This window comes from Mchenga conophoros, linkage group LG12 (genome assembly GCF_057382185.1).
Source record: "Mchenga conophoros isolate Kocher_MC1m ecotype Shallow Benthic linkage group LG12, M_conophoros_male_GT1.1, whole genome shotgun sequence".
Taxonomy (NCBI): Eukaryota; Metazoa; Chordata; class Actinopteri; order Cichliformes; family Cichlidae; genus Mchenga; species Mchenga conophoros.
The window spans coordinates 18,977,156-18,996,170 of NC_140537.1; the positions used below are offsets into that span (position 1 = coordinate 18,977,156).

A 19,015-nucleotide genomic window follows, 5' to 3' on the forward strand; every position below is an offset into this window, starting at 1 on the left:
TACAGATGGAACAAAAGTTCAGAGAATTCCAAAATGAACATTTATTACTTTGCTTTAAATTGTGCACAGATAACTGTGTACTGCAAGGCGACCATCCAACAGCACATGTTGTTTACTTGACGAAACCAAAGCTATATGCTAATTGTGTGACGCACAACGTTATTTTTAAAATAAATTATTTCACTGCAGTAGTCCTGTAGAGATGCTTCGTTGACAGTGATGCGAACATTGTAAATACTGCAGTGTTCCTCTTCATGAAATGGTACATCTTTTACTGCTGACTTGCTCTGCCTCCAGTCGAATCTTATCTGAAAGACGAACATTTGATGAAGTAAAACTTTGGAACAGGCGGTGCAGAAGACATAAATTTCTGTTTATCGCATACTTGTTAACAGAGTGTACCTGCAGCTTTCGTGTTCCCAGTGCAGATGAGGCCCTGGTAGAGGTCTTTAGCAGGGGCCTTCAGAGCCAGCTCCTCCCCATGAAGCCAGATCAGCAGCATTCTGTTCCCATGCTCTTGATAGCTGTGCTGACCTGCAGGTAAACGCACAACCCTTTAAGTTCAGAAAAAAAGGTCAACCTGCAAAAAAATACCCTAAAGATACCAAATTACAACTTGGAAAATAAGCTGTAAAAATTTCAATGTCATACTGGGATATTCATTTTTTTACCTAAGATTTCAGGGTATTTAATTAATGTGTTTGACTCAAGAAGGTTAAGTTAGATTTTCAGAGGGTTGCCAAATGCACAGCAGAAACCTGCCCTGTCAGTGTGTGAGTTATGGCACCTGTCCACTGCTCCTCGATGGCAGACACTTGGTCCTGAGTAAAGTCCCAGTGTGTTGCCAGTCTTTTCCAGTCTCCTGGTTTCAGCAGCTTGTACGCCAGGCGCCAAGCCATCGAATACAGCTCCTTGTTCTCACTGCGGCGGTCAAATTTGAACGTCAGTGCATGCTCGGTGCGAACAATCTCATTAAGCTCAGGGTTAGCCTGAAAGGGCAATTAAATCATGTCAGCAGGCTGATAAAGGCCACACTCTCCAGACAACAGAGGGGCACAGGAAGAAAATTTTGGCAAGACACTAACACGTATGATTAGCAATATAAATGTCAGAGTGAAACATTTTGAAAATCAATAATGGAGGAGAATAAGGCATATTCTTAATTAAACTGATGATAAATCGTATGTCGAATGTTTCTGGGCTCCGAATCACTTTTACAGTGAATGCTTTAATAGAATTAGAGGGGATTCAGCTAATCGAGGATGTGACACTGAATCATTCATGGTGAAAGTAATTATTGATTTCAAAGCATCGCGAATGGATTATGCTCGTGAAAGTTACAAGTATCATTTGATTATCCCCTCACCTTTTTCTGGTCATAGTATCGTTCTGCTTTGATGATCATGTCCACAATGTTTACCTCATCTGCTCTGGCTGCAACACCCAGAGCAGTCTTACCCTGCTACTCCGAATCCAGCATGTACAGTGAAAAACAAATTCAATTAGAACCGCAAGAGATTGCATTTAGTTTGATTTTTCTTGTATTTTCAATGTATCATGCTGCGACAAAGGCTTACATTAATTATCATTTTTTTGCTGTTTGGATAGCATTAGTATACAGTTTAATTTTATTAATATGACTAATGCATCTTACCCGGTCCTTGACTGTTATATCAGGCCCAGCTTTAAGAAGCATTTCCACAACCTCAGCTTTGGCAGTCTCAGCAGCAATGTGCATAGCTGTCTGGGACCTCTAACAGTCCAAAGCATGACACGACATAACGATACGCAGGAATTAGTTTGTCTACATTATGTTCATGGATGCTTTATTTTACTGTCTTAGGCAGGAGCTTGTACCTTATCTGTGGCATTGATATTGCAGCCAGCCTCCAATAGGTAGTAGATAACAGGGATGTGACTGTTCTTCACTGCCAGGTGGAGAGGTGTCTCTAGATCCTGAGAGCAATAATATTATGCTTCATAAAAGATGGATTACTCTGCCACTGCCTCCTATCTGGTTGTTTACTTACCTGATTTTGAAAGTCCGCCTGGGCATTGTACTGTAAGAGAACTTGAACAAGAGCCGCGTCTCCTTTTTCTGCAACTGTATGGAGAGCGCTGCATTTGGCCTACAAAGAGTACAAAGTGAGTGCAGTTGTACTGTCTAGAAGAATCTTTAAAAACTGATTTTGTTTATAACATATTTTTCAGGATAAACACCATAATGCATATTATATTAGTAGTACGGTTAAAAGCAGAACAGTAGAAAAGGTATTTAGTCATTTGAATCTACACAGTACCAAAAAAACGCCAAGAAAATACACCGGTACACAAACAAAAGTTACCAAAGAAAACACATGATTTTCTGAACTTGCATGTTATGAACATTGATTACTGTAAGTATTTGATGTGTGTATTTTTCTCTTAGCTTGCACTGGTTCAGTAAAACTTGGCCGGGTATACTGCCTGAACGTACCACTGTGAGTATGTTAGGGTCACAACCGGCCTCCAGCAGGACCTGAGCACATTCTTCCTGACCGTGGTCTGCAGCCTGGTACAGAGCAGTCTCACCATCCTGCAGCACAAAACATCCGTCAGCAATGATGCAAATGGAAAATTCTTCTAACATAATTAACATTTTAAGTTATTATCATCATTATTATTATTATTAGTTATAACAAAGTAGAATTTCTTTACACTAAGGGAACGTTGGCTTGGATCATTCAATTAAATGCCAGCAAATAAATTAGTTACTGCAGATCTTTTGGGGGGTAAGGTTTTGTAATTATCTCTTACTTTAATGCATCATTAAGCCACATCAGTACTAATACAAAGGAACACATTTATCATGTTCAGTTTACCTGTTACCTGCCAAAGTTCGATCCAGAAAGCTAAATGTGTCATTATACTAACTGGTAGATGTTTGATTCATCTCAATTGATCCCAAGTGGAGCCAGCATCCAGCAGTGGATTAGCCGCTGAGCTCACACTGTCACAAACCAAACCGTGATAGAGAGGATGTTTGCACTGATTGTCTACCATATTGACTTCATCCCGAGTATCAAAGCTCTGCAGCAGCAGTTGGACGACATCCAAGTGGCCGTTCCTGGCAGCTAAGTGCAGGGGCGTGTCCCCTCTCTGGCAGAAGGGAGGGAGGGAAACAGCTTGCATCAAAGAGTGTTTGACTTTGAGCTTTCTTGCAGGTGTGACACTGAAATGTGCACTCAAGGCACACGTGAGCATAAACAGCCATATAGCCTACTCGGAAATAGATGCAGAAAAATCGCACAAATAAGTCCTCGTGCACACCTTGTTGGGCTTCATGGTGGCCATGTTGTATGGCTCCATGAGCACCTGTAACATCTTAACACACCCGTGCTCTGCTGCCAGTGCAAATGCTCGGTGTCCTGACTGAAACACAAGAAAAGAGGCTCAGGTAATCACATGTAGTGCATGCAAAATGAAATTTGCCACACAATTGTTTTGTGCAAGTTGCATACCAGGTCATCCTTGTCAAGTTCTTTCATCTGCAGGTCATTTACAATGTAGTCTACGATTTCAGTATGGTTGTTGATGGCAGCACAGTGCAAAATATTGAGTCCTTCCTGAAACAAAGAAATAACTTTTTCTGTTAAATCAGGCAGGGCGCTGTTTGAGAATTTACAATGCAAACCAAATTCATCTTGAACCGTATTTGAAAATGGAAAGCCACAGTGTAAAAGATACAGTATAACGAAAGCAAAAATGGACAAACTACAACGTGTAGCTTGTGGTTTAATTTCCTTGAAATTTAGCGCACTTGAAAACTTACAAACAGGTGCGAGAGAACAAGAGGGTATATTTAAAATTAAACAAATTATACTTAAATTCGAACGTCGAAATGCTTTATAGTTATAGCATTGTCAGAAATATGTGCCACTAAACATTACATTTTAGTTATTTATAATTTGATGTGAATTTTTCAACTCATATAATTACATATGGATGTGAATTACACAGATTAAGCTTAAATGTATTTGTGAAACTGAATTTCGAAACTTTACAAAATTAAAATTAATCAAAACTTCACACCATATTACTTTTATTACTTTTCGTTTCTCAGAACTAAAATCCAGTTCTCATAACTCAAACTCAGTTTTTGCAATTCAAATTCAGTTTTCTGGGAGAAGCATCAGGGTTTCTGAGGAAGGGCAGCCGACCACAGATTCACACACAAACTCTTCAAGCAGTCGGGGCAATATTAGGATGTTAGGCTACTCAATAATATTGTTTGACATTACCAAGGTTATTATAAACATATTACAAAACTAGATGGGGGGGCGCTAACTACTGAGTCAACTGCTTTCAAAATTCTTTTGTTGTTTTTATTGTAATACCTGTACTGATTTTCCTGAAACAAATGCAAAATAAACATTTTAGCCAATACAGAACTGGAATGTAACTTTAGACGTTACTATTTAAAATTGCTTAGAGGATACATTTTGTCCTGTCTTTTTAAAATGCTCTGAATTGACCAACTGCTTTCAAATATTTACAGTATAGTTGCACAGTAAACTCAGAAAAAGTATATAGTACTTTAAGGGGTATTACAGGAGATGTTGCAGGCTATATTATTAAGTGTTACTGAAAATTAAAAGTTTAAATAGTATAGATAATAAAATATCTGAATCGCAGTGTGTTGTTTTGAGAGGGTGTTTGTGCAAAATCTAAAAGGAAAACAAAAAACCCCCCAATGGGATTCATTTCTCAGTTTAAGGGTATTTCATCTCTGTTGGTTAGTGAGAAGCAATAGAGGAGAATTCTTCCTTCTACTTCACCTCGTTCTCAGCCTTCTGTTCTGCTCCAGCCTGCACTAATAATTTCAGGATGTCCAAACTGCCAAACCAGGCAGCCAAATGAATGGGTGCTACGCCGTACTGTCAGACACAGAACACAAAATGGTAGTAGCCGACTTGGAGACATTACATAACATATTGTCCTTGGCTCAAATCCTCGCATCTAACATCTTAAAATCCTCCCACCTTGTCCTTTTGGTCCACTTTGACCCTTCGCTGTAACAGCAGCTTAACAGCTTCTTTGTTTGTGCAAGCTACTGCAAAGTGAAGGGCAGTCCTATTTTGCTGAGGAAGACAAAATAATCAACATGTTATCAGTTTAATGAAAGTTTATTCAGTGATTGGGTCTGTTTGGCTAATGCAGATACTTTATCTTTTCAGACGCACCACATTCTTTACGTTGGCATTTAAGCCTTTTCCAAGATCCGTCATGGTCTCCACATCGTTCCTCTTAGCTGCTTCGATAAACTCCTTCTCAGCCTCAAGCACTACATAACACAGTAGACAAGCCTTAATACATGGCTTTTTTCATACATAATTAATTGTGTTAATACATATTAGACAGCAGGATTATATCACAACATAGAGTAAAGTGAACTAAGATGGTGAGATTTTCAACATTACTACCTACACACCCACATAGCAAATACAGTGTTTTTCCTTGGAAGGAAACTGTCACACCTCACTTCAGTGACAAACATTAGAAACTCAAGTGCTCGGTTCTTGAATCTGCTACATTTACTACACTTTCTATGTCTTTTCTGTCATATAAAGCACAAAAAGCTTGTTTATTCTTTTTACGTTTTTTTTTCTCTTGGATACTCACACATCTCTACGTCATCAAAACTGTTGTCCGTCTCTTTGTTTGAATGCTTGTTCAGAGCAAAGTCACTGAATCCCCTCACAGTCTCTGGTCTTATCCACTTTCGAGGGTCCAGATTCTCCTTTTTAGGAGAATGTTTCTCAATCATCCTCTTCAGAGCCATAGCTTTTTTTTCCATTTGGAGGCTCTTACAACAAATCCACACTTTGTGTATTAAACAGTATAGGTTATATCCTGAAAACAGTCTACCTCAGTTCCAGAGGAAAAAGATCGCACACCCGTAAAGAAAGCCAGTGTTATCCAATTTCAAAGTTCTGATCTTCATAGAGCCAAGAGCGAGGAAGTGTATGGTAGTGTACTCCTTACTTTAGTGCCGCAGGGCTGATCCGTATTTACTTTACTAGCTCACACCCTAGAGATCCCCGGTGATAGTAACAGGTTTATTAAACATGACACATTTCACTTTGACTAGTCAGTGGCACAGCTGTGGCTATATTATGGCTCGAGTAACATGAGGAATTTATACCAATTGTCTAACTTAAATTTCTATTATGTAACGCTGGTTAAAAGATTAACAAAGGAGTTGGAGTTCAGTAGTAGTACATGTTTGTCTAAGGAAACAAACGTACTGTATGTGTAAGGAAGCGGCGAGTCACATTTACACATTTACACAACTTGAAGTGGTACAGTTTCATGGCTGACAGCAAGAACCCGTTTTTTTCCTCACTACTTTGAAGCACTCATTGTTTGGTTACAGTTCAGGCTGTTGGAGAAGTGATTAGTGTTGAGTGTAAACAAAAAAAATGTCCCTAAAAGTGAGATTTCAGCAGAATAATTTATTGCAACAATTTAAATGATAAAAAAAATCTCTTTTCGTCATTATTAAAGGTATACACTACACAAAAACACAAATGTGACAATGTCATAATAAAATAACTTAATGAAGATAAATAAAAAATATATATCTAGCCTGACCATTAAATAAAAATGCATTAAAAGGAATTATTGGACTTGTCTTCATCTTTCATTTTGAATATTGCTTAGAGCAGACAAGCCAGGTGTTTTAGGAGCATCTTCTATGTGCAAACTTAACAAGCTTTGTGCGCAGTGACCGCAGGATGAATAAAAACCGCGCAGGGAAGCCGAGGGAATAGAAGAGCTGCGTTTTTACTTCCTCAGTTCATCCGCACTAGGCTGGAGTTTGCCCCTGAATGACTGTCACCTGAAGAACTTGCCGATGGTGTTGCAAGGACCGAGGCTTTTAACCTTTTTAGACGGAGGAGACGAAGGCGTGTCCCGTCTAAATCATAAAAAGAACACACAACAATGAATACTTTTATTTATACATAAAATTTCAATGCTACTTCAGTCACACTAAATGGAACAAGAAGAGATCGCGTGTCAGCATTCAGTGAAGCGATTTGTAAACAAGCCGTCTCACCTTTTGCTTTTGCCTTTGCTTGCTTGCTTTAGCAGAAGATGTCCTCCGTCTACAAACAGAAAGGGACACTTATTGGCATGGACAGAAAAAATAATGTATCCCCCGCTGTCTTTTCTCTGACATAAAAATGACTTCCATTGAGGAGGCGCACAATCGCAGCACCAGGGATATAAAGAGTGCAATTTCTGAGGCAGGCTTGTTTAAGAGGAAACCGGGGTGCAGTTCATTGTAGGAAATGAATAGGTGAGAAAGTGATTTAGCAATTTCCAAGCCCGGGGCAAAGGGAGCCCCATGGGGTGAAATGAGATGTCTTTTCCTGGTCTGAATCGATACAAACGTCTCACATAGTGTCACTGTCTGTAAATAACAAGGTCATAGGCCACCGACCCCTTCCCAAATACACATTCCTTCTGTTAACTCCGCTGTCATACAGCTTATAGACTCGGCTAACAGCATCGCTCCTGTCATCAGGACAGAATAGTTTCTGTCAGAAGAGAGGGTTGCTGTTAGTACCTTCATGTAGCCGAAGCATGTAGTGACTGCATGCATCGTAATGAAAAACATTTTTTTCAGAATACACACACAACAAGGTTCCCTTTGTTTAATACACGCACTTACCTGTGCTCTTGCTATTTTTAACTGGAGATGGATTTATGGAGGATGATGTCTGTCTCCCCAGCTCATGTAAGACCTCCTGGTTCAGGCAGAGGTCAACGTGGTGGTTGAAGACAGCGAGGTCATGAGTCTCCTGGGTCAGTTGACACACTGGGCAGACGAAGACTGGCCCTTTGCTATTAGATGGCTGAGGCTCTTGCAAGGTCGCAGTTTTGTTGTCGTCTTTAATCAACGAAACCTTTTGAACAGAATCTTTTTTTACGCTGCTCTGGCCTTTCTGAGGGTTGACTTTTGACTTCTTCTCTTGAGCCTCGTGCCGCCTCCTCAGTTTGTTCACTGCTGCACGTTCTTCGCGGTCCTTCTTTAGACCCGACTCTGACTCTGTGTCTGACTCTGTGCCATTGTTTGTTTTTTGAGAGGCGTTGCTGAGACATTGGTCTATATGCGTGTTGAAGACATTCAGGTCGGTTGTTTCCACCTTTCTGAAGCACACGGGACATGTGAGGGTTTCTGATTCTTCACAGGCTGATGTGGATGCATGCGCCTGTACAGGACTGGGATTTTCTGAGAGATCGGGCGGTAAATGGTTGTTTTCGCTTGCTGTGGCCGGAGTCCTTGTGTTAGCAATCACTGGAGCGTTTTCCCCGCTCCCCTCATTTTTTGTGGCTGCATTAGCTGCCTCGAGTTGCAGTCTTCTAACATGAGCCCTTTGAAAGAAAGACTGCTGGAGTCCCACAGTCGCCTGGCTTCCTTCTGTCTGCCTCTGCTTACTCCGCCAGGGAAGGTCTTCTTGTCTCTGGTGTTTCTGTTCCACTAGGGGGCACATAAGTGGCGAGGTGTGGAAGGAGTAAGCATCGGAGAGATGCTCATTCCCCAGTTTTTGAAGCATCCCTTGGGAAGAACTAGAGCAGTCTGCCTTGCCGCTCTGCAGAAAGCCGACGATGCTCTTCTGCAAGGGCTTTTTATCATCCAAATTAGCGAAGGCAGAAATTCGAACACCTACAAGCACAAAAACAAATCATCCGGAGAAAACCTCTAAACGAATGCCAGCTGTGTTATTATTTCCACATGAAGCTTGTCACACATCATTTAGGTTCATTTCAAGCTAGTTATATTAATTGATATGTCAGTTTTATTGTTATATTACCCATGAGCCTCAGTCTGAGTGGCTGAGGACTCTCATTTTCTATTTCCGTTTTCAGGAGGTCCTTAGCAACAGCGAAGATCTCATCCACTGTGGCAACAGCACACGGCAGCGTCATTGCCCTGGTTTTCACCTCGAAGTTCACATTCTTGAGCTTCAGTGTTACCGTTTTACCCTTCCAGGAAGACAAAAATATATATATATACGCCTTTAAATTCATATTAGGCAAACAGTCACGGCCATTTCAGCCTGCACTCTAATTAGACGTAAATAATAGTACCAGGAAAGAGATGGAAATCTGTATAATCATATCAGTGATTGACTTGTCAGAATCCATTTTGTGAGTTTTTATGGCGATATGTTCAAAGCTGATAGTAGCCCCCTTCGGTCTCTTTAATGGTCCTCCATTTCCTGCAGCTATCAAAGCCACATCAGGACCCAGGTAGGGGGGGTAATAGTTGTGCTAAGCCATCCAGTCCTTACTGTATCGATTCAAAAGGGAATGAACATGTTAGAGTAACTGTACGAGATTCTGTTTGGAGACACAGTAAATCTAAGAAGGCCAAGTATAAGAATTGTGTGTTAGGAAGGTGTCGAGCCTCCATGTGCTGCCAAAATAGCTTCTTCCTGTTTCTGGAAATGTATTGGAGCGACAGAGCATCATACTTTCAAAAGAAATTGTTTTTTCTTTCCCTCTTTTGCTATTTCGATGATGGTGATAGAGAGCGGCGTCTAACATGTCGGTCCACAATGTGTAGGTGTTCAACTTTACACAACTTTTAAGCCATCAAATCATTCAGTGATCACTCGTGCCCTATGGAAGGAGGCACTGCGATCTAGAAAGAAGATGACAGGGGGATGACACAGCTGTAATGAAGGGGTCAGGGGTTTAGCTTTTCCTTTAACTTGCCTCTTGTCTGAAAAAAGTTGATGTATGAAAGCAAGGTAGCTGAAAAGATGTTAAAGAAAATCTTCTTATACAGCGGATATGGGTTTAAAGGTTACAATAACACTGATCAATACCTTCAGACCTTCTTTCTTCATGTCTTCTGCTAGATCTTCACAGAGCTCCCTGCACAAAGACAACTGCTCCTCAACTTTACTCAGTTCTTTAAAGGTCCTGTAAATATTGATAGTATGACAGAGAAATTAGAAGAGAGCTGAAAGAAGGAAACCATTTTTTTAAACTATCAAATATTAATTAAAATTGTTAAAAAAACCTCTCTGTGCTCATGCTTTTTCTTTCTTCATGCCTGTGTGACAGTAGAGACAGTCAGCTTTATCTCCTTCTTCTGGAGATCAGTTGTACTTGAGTGTTATGAAGCAAGCAGACAGTACCTGGGTATATATGTGGAGCCCAGTCCCAGAGAAACCTCCAGGAAATGATGCCAGGCTGTCTCCGAGAACAGCAATGACAGCAACGCCATCTGCTGGCCAAGATGGGAGCAGGTACTTATACCCAAAGCGTTCAGCATCTTCTCACTCACCTTTCCTATGCCACAAACCTAGAAAAGCACATAAACATGTTTTTAGCCTTTCAGCCATGTTTCACAGTGACTCCACAACATGTCTGTAAACCTTTATACTGCATTCTACTCAGAACTTCACAATTAACATTTATTTAAAGAAATCAATGAAGACAATTAGGAGGAAAAAAACAAACACATTCAGCTAACAAGCAAAAGATCCCTGGTTCGATTCTGGGAGGAGACACAGATCCTTTGAACGTGAGACACGTGGATTTCTGGAGTAAAAACTAAATATTCAGAGATACCCGCTGCGGAGACCCGTTGTGAATAAGGGAGCAACTGAAAGTAGCTTTAAACATGCTACAAATAAACTGGAGAAAGCAATAACTAAATCACCGGAGAAAGTCCAAACACAAGATAAAAAGGAAAAAATTGTAGCAATTGTGTTTCTTGTTTGAGATCACAAATCAATTTTGTTTTTTTTAAAAAGCCACTCTTCTAGCATCAAGCTAACAAACCTTATTTCAGATGGTTATTTAACACATCCAATGCTTTTTCACAGAGCAGGATTACACATGTAAGAGCCCAAAAACAAACTTCTATGTTTGTTTTTCTACTTCTAAAAACCATCTTCTGTTTACTATTAAACCCTTGAAAAACATCCAGCTGATGTATCTTTTACCAAATGGACTCCATCATGTCTGCTCACAGACACAAATATGTGACAACTGCAGTTTTAACTTTGTTCTGTTATCAAGTTGAGCCACAGACTGTGACTATTATGAACCATGAGCCTCATACTGCAGTGGGTTGTCTCAGCTCTAACCCAGAGGAGTGAGGTTTGCAAACAAGCGAGTCCAAACTCAAACGTTATTTGCACTTTTGCAGTTAAAGAAAAAGAAAAATACTAAAAATCTTACATTGTCAAGCAATATACTACAAGCACACAGCTCTGCTAGTGCTTTAATTTGAGCAATGGGTACTGTACTTTGCGAACTGGAAGGTTCTGGATGAAGTCCATCACTGCCTCTCTGGTGGATGGGAGTCTGTATTGTCCATTGGGTTTGTTTTTGTCACTGCACACCTTAGCCAGCATCATGTTTGGCGCAATTCCTGGAAGATTGGAAAATATCATTGGCTGGTAAAGCATGCACAATAATTCCCAAAATATGCATACTAGACTTGTCAGGGTTGCATTAGATTAGAATGAACTGATGAACTTGGTGTACAGTCAAACAAAAGTAATAAAAATGTAGTATCAAAATATGTTGTAAATTATCATAAATAGAGCAATAAATAAATAGATATTCGTAATGACAGCAGCTTCAACAATGGCACAGGGATCAGCGATGTTCAGTGACTGCTTAGAGCTCAGGATCTGAGATTTATTACTGTATATCCCTGTTATGCAGTTAAAATGAGCGTGTTTTAAATTAAAAGCAGACTGGTTTCTTGCTCACCTGCACTGGCAGTCAGCATCGTCTTCTGCTCAATGCGGAAGCGCATCTCTCGCACAGCCTCTTCAACAGATGTCCCAAACACCTCGAAATCACCTGCAGGAGCATGCACACCTTCAGGGCCCACTGGGCTGGGAGAGGAGCCTGGGCTGTCCTCAAACAGTACTGGGGAGAGCTCTCTCACCTCTGTCACAGCTTCCTGGGAAGGCTCAGCTTTTTTCTCATCTTTACAAGAAAAAATAAATAAATCACACAACAATTAAATGGATTCCTGATATATATAAAACTTAATATCAATGTGTTTGTGTGTATATATTAAAGAAAAACAAATCCCTACCTGTGGTCATGTCTCTGACACGGAAGTGATGTGTACGTGTGGACTCTGGCCAGTGCTGCCTCTGCTCCAGGTGGTCTGTGAAATCTAGATAAGCTTCATCCAGGCTCATTGGCTGAAAGTTCGGGTCATAGTCTGCAAAGATCTCCCGGATCTAACAGAAGCACAGACAGATGGGCACCTGTTGAGCAACAAGCCACTGAAAGAATTTGTTTGCATGTGTGTTTTTAGGTATTGCGCTTACCTCATTGCTCACAGCTCTGTACTTATCAAAGTTAAGTGGAACAATGACTAAACTGGGGCAGAGTTTCTTTGCAATGAAGCCAGGCATGGCAGCTCGAACCCCATATTTCCTGGCGTGATAGTTAGAGGTCGACTGTGAAAGGAAAAGAGGCGATATGAATGAAACAGAGAGAGTGGCTGTTCTGGATCTTAAATGGCCATGATTTCAATACTTAATCTCCGTGTAGTTTGTAAAGTAGTGAGAGCATGTGTATACTATATTTCAGTGCAGTGTGGTTTATATTTGAAATAAACCTTTAATATCTTGTTTCAGAGTTCAGACATAATTCATAGTCAGTATCTGTGGCGTGTCCATTAGCCACAATAGCAATGTTTTTAACCCACCAGCATGCTCATGGATCCTACGGCCATGGGCTTGTCCTTCAGTTCAGGACAGTCTCTCATTTCAACAGCAGCGTAGAAAGCATCCATGTCCACATGTACAATCACACGGCTTAGATCACGACTCTTCTCCAGCGCTGTGGAAACCTTTTCCACCTACACAGAGAGAATAAAATGAAAAGAAGCCAGTTGCTTGAAGCTCACCTGAGTTGTGTCTGTGTGATTTTCAGGTCACCTCTGGAAAAAGAAGTGAGCTTTGGCCATGTGAATCCCTTACATCTTACCTGAACTTGTGCTTTTTTTAACTGCTGCTCTGTGATCCGTGCCTTCTGTAGCATCATTTTCGTAATGCGCTGGTTCACCTGCTGATCTCTCTTTAGCTCATTCTCGTAAAACTTAGATCCCTGCCCAGGAAGGACAAGGACAATGGGGAGTTATAACAACTCTGTTTTACAGCTTTAATAAAAAGCTACTGTAGCTCATTTATTTTTAGGACTGGATGTCATTACACAGAGGATAGTGGACGCAAAGGGGAACAGGATACAATCTACAAAAGTGGATGGAGGTTCATATTGTCCACAGTGTCATTTGTGCCTTTTATTGGTTAAAGCTAGATACATCCAAGTAAACCGGGGGAAAAAAAAAAAAGAGTCAATTTTTAGATTTTGCTCCCACAAAGTCTACAATGACTATAGCAGTGAGAAACTGTCCACATACACGTGTAAGCTTTTATAATACTGCAAACTGAAACATACTTAACAATGTAATGCCTCATCTACATATTTCAAAATAACATTTTAGAACACCATTATACAAAAGCTATTCATATTACTGTAAGGAATGAATTATGACACTTATATGGTGATATAAGAATTCTACAAAAAAAATGCATCATCAGAAATAATGTCAGTTGAAGGGTGCCTGTCGAAAGCCATTCTTAAGGAAGGCAAACTAGAAGAAAAGGCTCATGTGTGTCAAATTACACAAGAAGTGGACTGAAAATCAGCAGCAACAGGTCTTGTGGAGTGCTGAATCCACATTTTAAATTTTTTGTTCAAATTGTCATCAGTATGTATGCAGGTGGTCAAGAGAAAGGTTAAATAGTGGATGTGTGCAGCCATCTGTGGAGCACGGTGGAGGCTTTGTCGTGGTTTCTTGTTAAAACTGATTAAATTATGAACACAGAAAAGTATCATCGGATTTGAATTCACCGTACAATAACATCTGGAAAGCGTGTGATTAGCAACAACTTCATTTTTCACACCATCTGAATTAAGGCTTGTGTCCAAACACACTGCCGGTGCAGTAAAAACTTGGGTACAAAAAGCACACAATGCAACACTATCGGTCATGGAGAGCATGGAACAGTGTGGCATCATCTAAAAGGAGCCAACATCCATAGAAGAGCTTTAAATGTCTTCCAGGAAGCCTGGAGAACTATTCCTGAAGACTGCTTAAAGAAATGACAAGAAAGCTTAGCTAAGAGAGTTCAGGCTTTGTTGGAGAATAAAGGTGTCAAACATTTCATGCTTGTTAGAATTGCCTTATATGTAGTACTTCTATGTATTTTTTGTGCGTGTTTCAATATATTGCTGCCCTTATTTTCCATCCATCCTAGCAAAACATAAAGACATACAGAACGGCACGTCAACAAATTATCCATGCTTGTGTTCTAAAAACTAATCATTCGGTTATTTGCATCCTCTCGGAGACAGTTGTGTAGATGACTATCGGGTATGTGACCTCAGGTGTGTCATGCGCGTGTCTTTGATTTGTGAGCACTTACCTTGGAGGTTTCCATGATGATCTTATTGATCTTGTCTCTGTCAAGACCTTCCATACCAGCTTTGTTGTCATTGAGAGCCATTCTGGAGAGGAAGCCCTCTTCTTTGGTGGATGCCACCCCATTCTCCATCCTAATGACTTACTTAGTGCAGGTACACTTCAGGTTATAACGAACTGGGCTGTTTTCTGAAGAACTGAGCTGTGCATCCCCACATATGTGCGGCTTTCCGGGCTGGATCAGATCCGAGTTTCTCAATGACAAATAAGAGCCACGGTGACTGTAAATTAAGTCACTGAGCTTTCTGACAAACATGTCTCTACAAGTGTTGAAAACAGCTACGGCGGCGGTTTTTTTGGCGGCACTTCCGCGTCCATACGTCATCAGCCAAATGGGCGGAACTAAAAAACCAAGAGCGTCATTTCAGGATTGTACCGTCCCTTCAAAGTTTGCTTTTACAGTTTATGACTTGGGATTGTGCAGTGTTTCTGCTGATATGAGTTAACCTTAGATTGTTATCGGTCCGTTTAAAGTACACTGGATACTTCTGATTGCCAACAAATATGTTATGAAACCCTTTGGCATATTTCACACGAGGAATTAAAAATGGATCTGCTGGTCAAGTAAATTAAGACATTAATTGATGAAATGTAGTTTCGTTGCAAACAACGAAACAGATCCTCACAACACGAATATCAAGGTAAATATTTATGTGGCGTCACATTTACATGAAACATGAGTGCTATAGCACTCACACAAAACATATTCGTGTTAACTATTCCTACCTGTGATCAGAAGTCATGCCAAATAGATTTTTTTTATTCCAGTTTTACTGGTTTCTTGTGTTAAATGTAAACCGCTTCTTTTGATTACTGGTGTCAAGCCAGCCTCCAATTCGAGACTTGCAGTCAAGCCAGCCTCCAGTTTGTTTTACGTTCCCTGTGTATTCAAAGTATTACGGGAATGGATGTGGAAACCGGATTTCAAAATAAAAGCCAACTTCGAGTGAATTAACAGATATGTTAAGAACATAATAACATATAATTTAGGCTTTTTTTTTTTTTTTTACAAACTCTAATGTTAGATCTATATGACACAGCCTTGTACCCTAATTGTGCCCTGTCACTATCAAGGCCATCTTATTTTGGATTTCAAAGTAAAAGCCCTGTGAATCTTCATTTTTGAACTACTCTTTCAATGACTTAATAATGCTCTTAAAAGCAAAAGTCGTATTTCCAAATACTATTTGAACTTTATATCAACACTTTCCAACCACAGTCTTTTTACAGTGATACCATATCAATATCAAGTCAGTCTGATTTTGCCTTTCATAGTAATGGCCCTTTGAAATTGTCCATAATTGACTTAATCTTCTAACGATTCAAAATGCTCTAAAATGAAAAATTCTTGTTTCCACAGGGTAATTCCACCTTAGATCAACAGTATACAGCCCCACAGTGATACCATATCAATATCAAGTCATTCTGATTATGCCTTCCAAAATAAAAGCCTTTTTAAATTGTCCATAATTGACCTAACTTTCAGTGATTTCAAAATGTTTTAAAATGGAAATTTCCTGTTTCCACAGGGTAATTCCACTCCAGATCAACAGTATACAACCTCACGATGTTACCATATCAATATCAAGACATTCTGATATTGCTTTAAAAAATAAAAGCATTTTCAAACTGCCCATATCTGAGTTGCTCCTGGAACAATTTCAAAATGCTCTAAAATGGCACATTCCTGTTTCCACAGGGTAATTCCACTTTAGATCAACAGTATACAGCCCCACAGTGATACCATATCAATATCAAGTCATTCTGATTTTGCTCTCAAAAATAAAAGCCTTTTCAAATTGTCCATAATTGACCTAACTTTCAGTGATTTCAAAATGCTCTAAAATGGAAATTTCCTGTTTCCACAGGGTAATTCTACTCCAGATCAACAGTATACAGCCCCACAGTGATACCATATTAATATCAAGTCATTCTGATTTTGCCTTCCAAAATAAAAGACTTTTCAAATTGCCAAGATACGACCTACTCTTTTAAAGATTTCAAAATGCTCTAAAAGTGAAAATTGCTGTTTCCACAGGATAATTTCACTTTAGGTCAACAGTATACAACCTCACGATGTTACCATATCAATTTCAAGTAATTCTGATTATGCCTTCCAAAATAATGGCCTGTTGAAAATGCCCATAATTTACCTAACTTTCAGTGATTTCAGAATGCTCTAAAAAGGAAGATTTCAGTTTCCACAGGGTAATTCCACTTTAGATCAACAGTATACAACCTCACGATGTTGCCATGTCAATTTCAAGTCAGTCTGATTTTGCTTTTCAAAATAAAAGCTTTTTCAATTTGCCCATATATGACTTACTCTTGGAGCGAATTCAAAATGCTCTAAGATGGAAAATTGCTGTTTCCACAGCATAATTCCACTTTAGATCAATAGTATCCAACCCCACAGTGATACCATATCAATATCAAATCAGTCTGATGTTGCCTTCCAAAATAAAAGACTTTTCAAATTGCCGATATACGACCTACTCTTTTAAAGAATTCAGAACGCTCTAAAAATGAAACTTGCTCTTTCCACAGGATGAATCCATGTTAGATCAAAAGTGTACATCCACACCATGGTACTACTTCAATTTCAAGTCATTCTGATTTTGCCTTCCAAAATAATGGCCTGTTGAAAATGCCAATAACTTACCTAACTTTCAGTGATTTCGGAATGCTCTAAAAAGGAAATTTTCTGTTTCCACAGAATAATTTCACTTTAAATCAACAGTATACAACCCCACAGAGATACGATGTTAAGATCAAGTCACTCTGATTTTGCCTTCCAAAATAAAAGTATTTTCAAATTGCCCGTAGACGACCTACTCGTTTAACGATTTCAAAATGCTCTTAAATTGAAAGATGCTGTTTCCACAGGATAATTCCACTTTAGATCAACAGTATCCAACCCGACAGTAAAACCATGTAAATTTCATGTTGGTCTGATTTCGCCTTTCAAATTAATGGCCCGTCGAATTTGTCCATATGTGATATACTCTTTCAATTATTTCAGAATGTTTTAAAAATGAAAATTGCTGTTTCAACACATATTGGGTTTTCATTTTGAAAAGCAAAATCAGACTGACTTGAAATTGACATGGTAACATCGTGAGGTTGTATACTGTTGATCTAAAGTGGAATTACCCTGTGGAAACTGAAATCTTCCTTTTTAGAGCATTCTGAAATCACTGAAAGTTAGGTAAATTATGGGCATTTTCAACAGGCCATTATTTTGGAAGGCATAATCAGAATTACTTGAAATTGATATGGTAACATCGTGAGGTTGTATACTGTTGACCTAAAGTGAAATTATCCTGTGGAAACAGCAATTTTCACTTTTAGAGCATTTTGAAATCTTTAAAAGAGTAGGTCGTATCTTGGCAATTTGAAAAGTCTTTTATTTTGGAAGGCAAAATCAGAATGACTTGATATTAATATGGTATCACTGTGGGGCTGTATACTGTTGATCTGGAGTAGAATTACCCTGTGGAAACAGGAAATTTCCATTTTAGAGCATTTTGAAATCACTGAAAGTTAGGTCAATTATGGACAATTTAAAAAGTCTTTTATTTTGGAAGGCATAATCAGAATGACTTGATATTGATATGGTATCACTGTGGGGCTGTATACTGTTGATCTAAGGTGGAATTACCCTGTGGAAACAGGAATTTTCCTTTTTAGAGCATTTTGAAATCACTGAAAGTTAGGTCAATTATGGACAATTTGAAAAGGCTTTTATTTTTGAGAGCAAAATCAGAATGACTTGATATTGATATGGTATCACTGTGGGGCTGTATACTGTTGATCTAAAGTGGAATTACCCTGTGGAAACAGGAATGTGCCATTTTAGAGCATTTTGAAATTGTTCCAGGAGCAACTCAGATATGGGCAGTTTGAAAATGCTTTTATTTTTTAAAGCAATATCAGAATGTCTTGATATTGATATGATAACATCGTGAGGTTGTATACTGTTGATCTGGAGTGGAATTACCCTGTGGAAACAGGAAATTTCCATTTTAAAACATTTTGAAATCACTGAAAGTTAGGTCAATTATGGACAATTTAAAAAGGCTTTTATTTTGGAAGGCATAATCAGAATGACTTGATATTGATATGGTATCACTGTGGGGCTGTATACTGTTGATCTAAGGTGGAATTACCCTGTGGAAACAAGAATTTTTCATTTTAGAGCATTTTGAATCGTTAGAAGATTAAGTCAATATGGACAATTTCAAAGGGCCATTACTATGAAAGGCAAAATCAGACTGACTTGATATTGATATGGTATCACTGTAAAAAGACTGTGGTTGGAAAGTGTTGATATAAAGTTCAAATAGTATTTGGAAATACGACTTTTGCTTTTAAGAGCATTATTAAGTCATTGAAAGAGTAGTTCAAAAATGAAGATTCACAGGGCTTTTA

General features: G+C 39.1%; 2 protein-coding genes across 3 annotated transcripts; both read right to left on the reverse strand.

Moving 5' to 3' along the window:
- Window positions 1-32: 32 nt before the first annotated feature.
- ankdd1b (ankyrin repeat and death domain containing 1B) lies at window positions 33-6,404 on the reverse strand. Its single transcript, XM_085294176.1, has 15 exons — window positions 5,662-6,404; window positions 5,223-5,323; window positions 5,022-5,120; window positions 4,818-4,916; window positions 3,501-3,605; window positions 3,310-3,411; window positions 3,040-3,138; window positions 2,477-2,575; window positions 2,031-2,129; window positions 1,858-1,956; window positions 1,655-1,753; window positions 1,367-1,462; window positions 788-989; window positions 403-534; window positions 33-308 (listed from the first exon to the last, which is right to left on the reverse strand). Exons 1-15 carry the CDS (start codon window positions 5,834-5,836, stop codon window positions 253-255), a joined length of 1,662 nt encoding a protein of 553 aa, XP_085150302.1. The 5' UTR covers window positions 5,837-6,404; the 3' UTR covers window positions 33-252.
- Window positions 6,405-6,479: 75 nt separating this feature from the next.
- Window positions 6,480-15,972, reverse strand: polk (polymerase (DNA directed) kappa). 2 transcript variants are annotated; one of them, XM_085294168.1, is made up of 15 exons: window positions 15,311-15,972; window positions 14,529-14,926; window positions 13,027-13,146; window positions 12,746-12,898; window positions 12,363-12,494; window positions 12,122-12,272; window positions 11,788-12,009; window positions 11,316-11,440; window positions 10,197-10,363; window positions 10,079-10,111; window positions 9,882-9,978; window positions 8,862-9,033; window positions 7,718-8,713; window positions 7,100-7,148; window positions 6,480-6,958 (listed from the first exon to the last, which is right to left on the reverse strand). In XM_085294168.1, exons 2-15 carry the CDS (start codon window positions 14,655-14,657, stop codon window positions 6,877-6,879), a joined length of 2,628 nt encoding a protein of 875 aa, XP_085150294.1. In that variant the 5' UTR covers window positions 14,658-14,926; window positions 15,311-15,972; the 3' UTR covers window positions 6,480-6,876. The 2 variants fall into 2 exon arrangements, with proteins under 2 accessions (XP_085150294.1, XP_085150295.1); XM_085294169.1 differs by lacking the exon at window positions 15,311-15,972 and having other exon boundaries at window positions 14,529-15,216.
- Window positions 15,973-19,015: the final 3,043 nt, after the last annotated feature.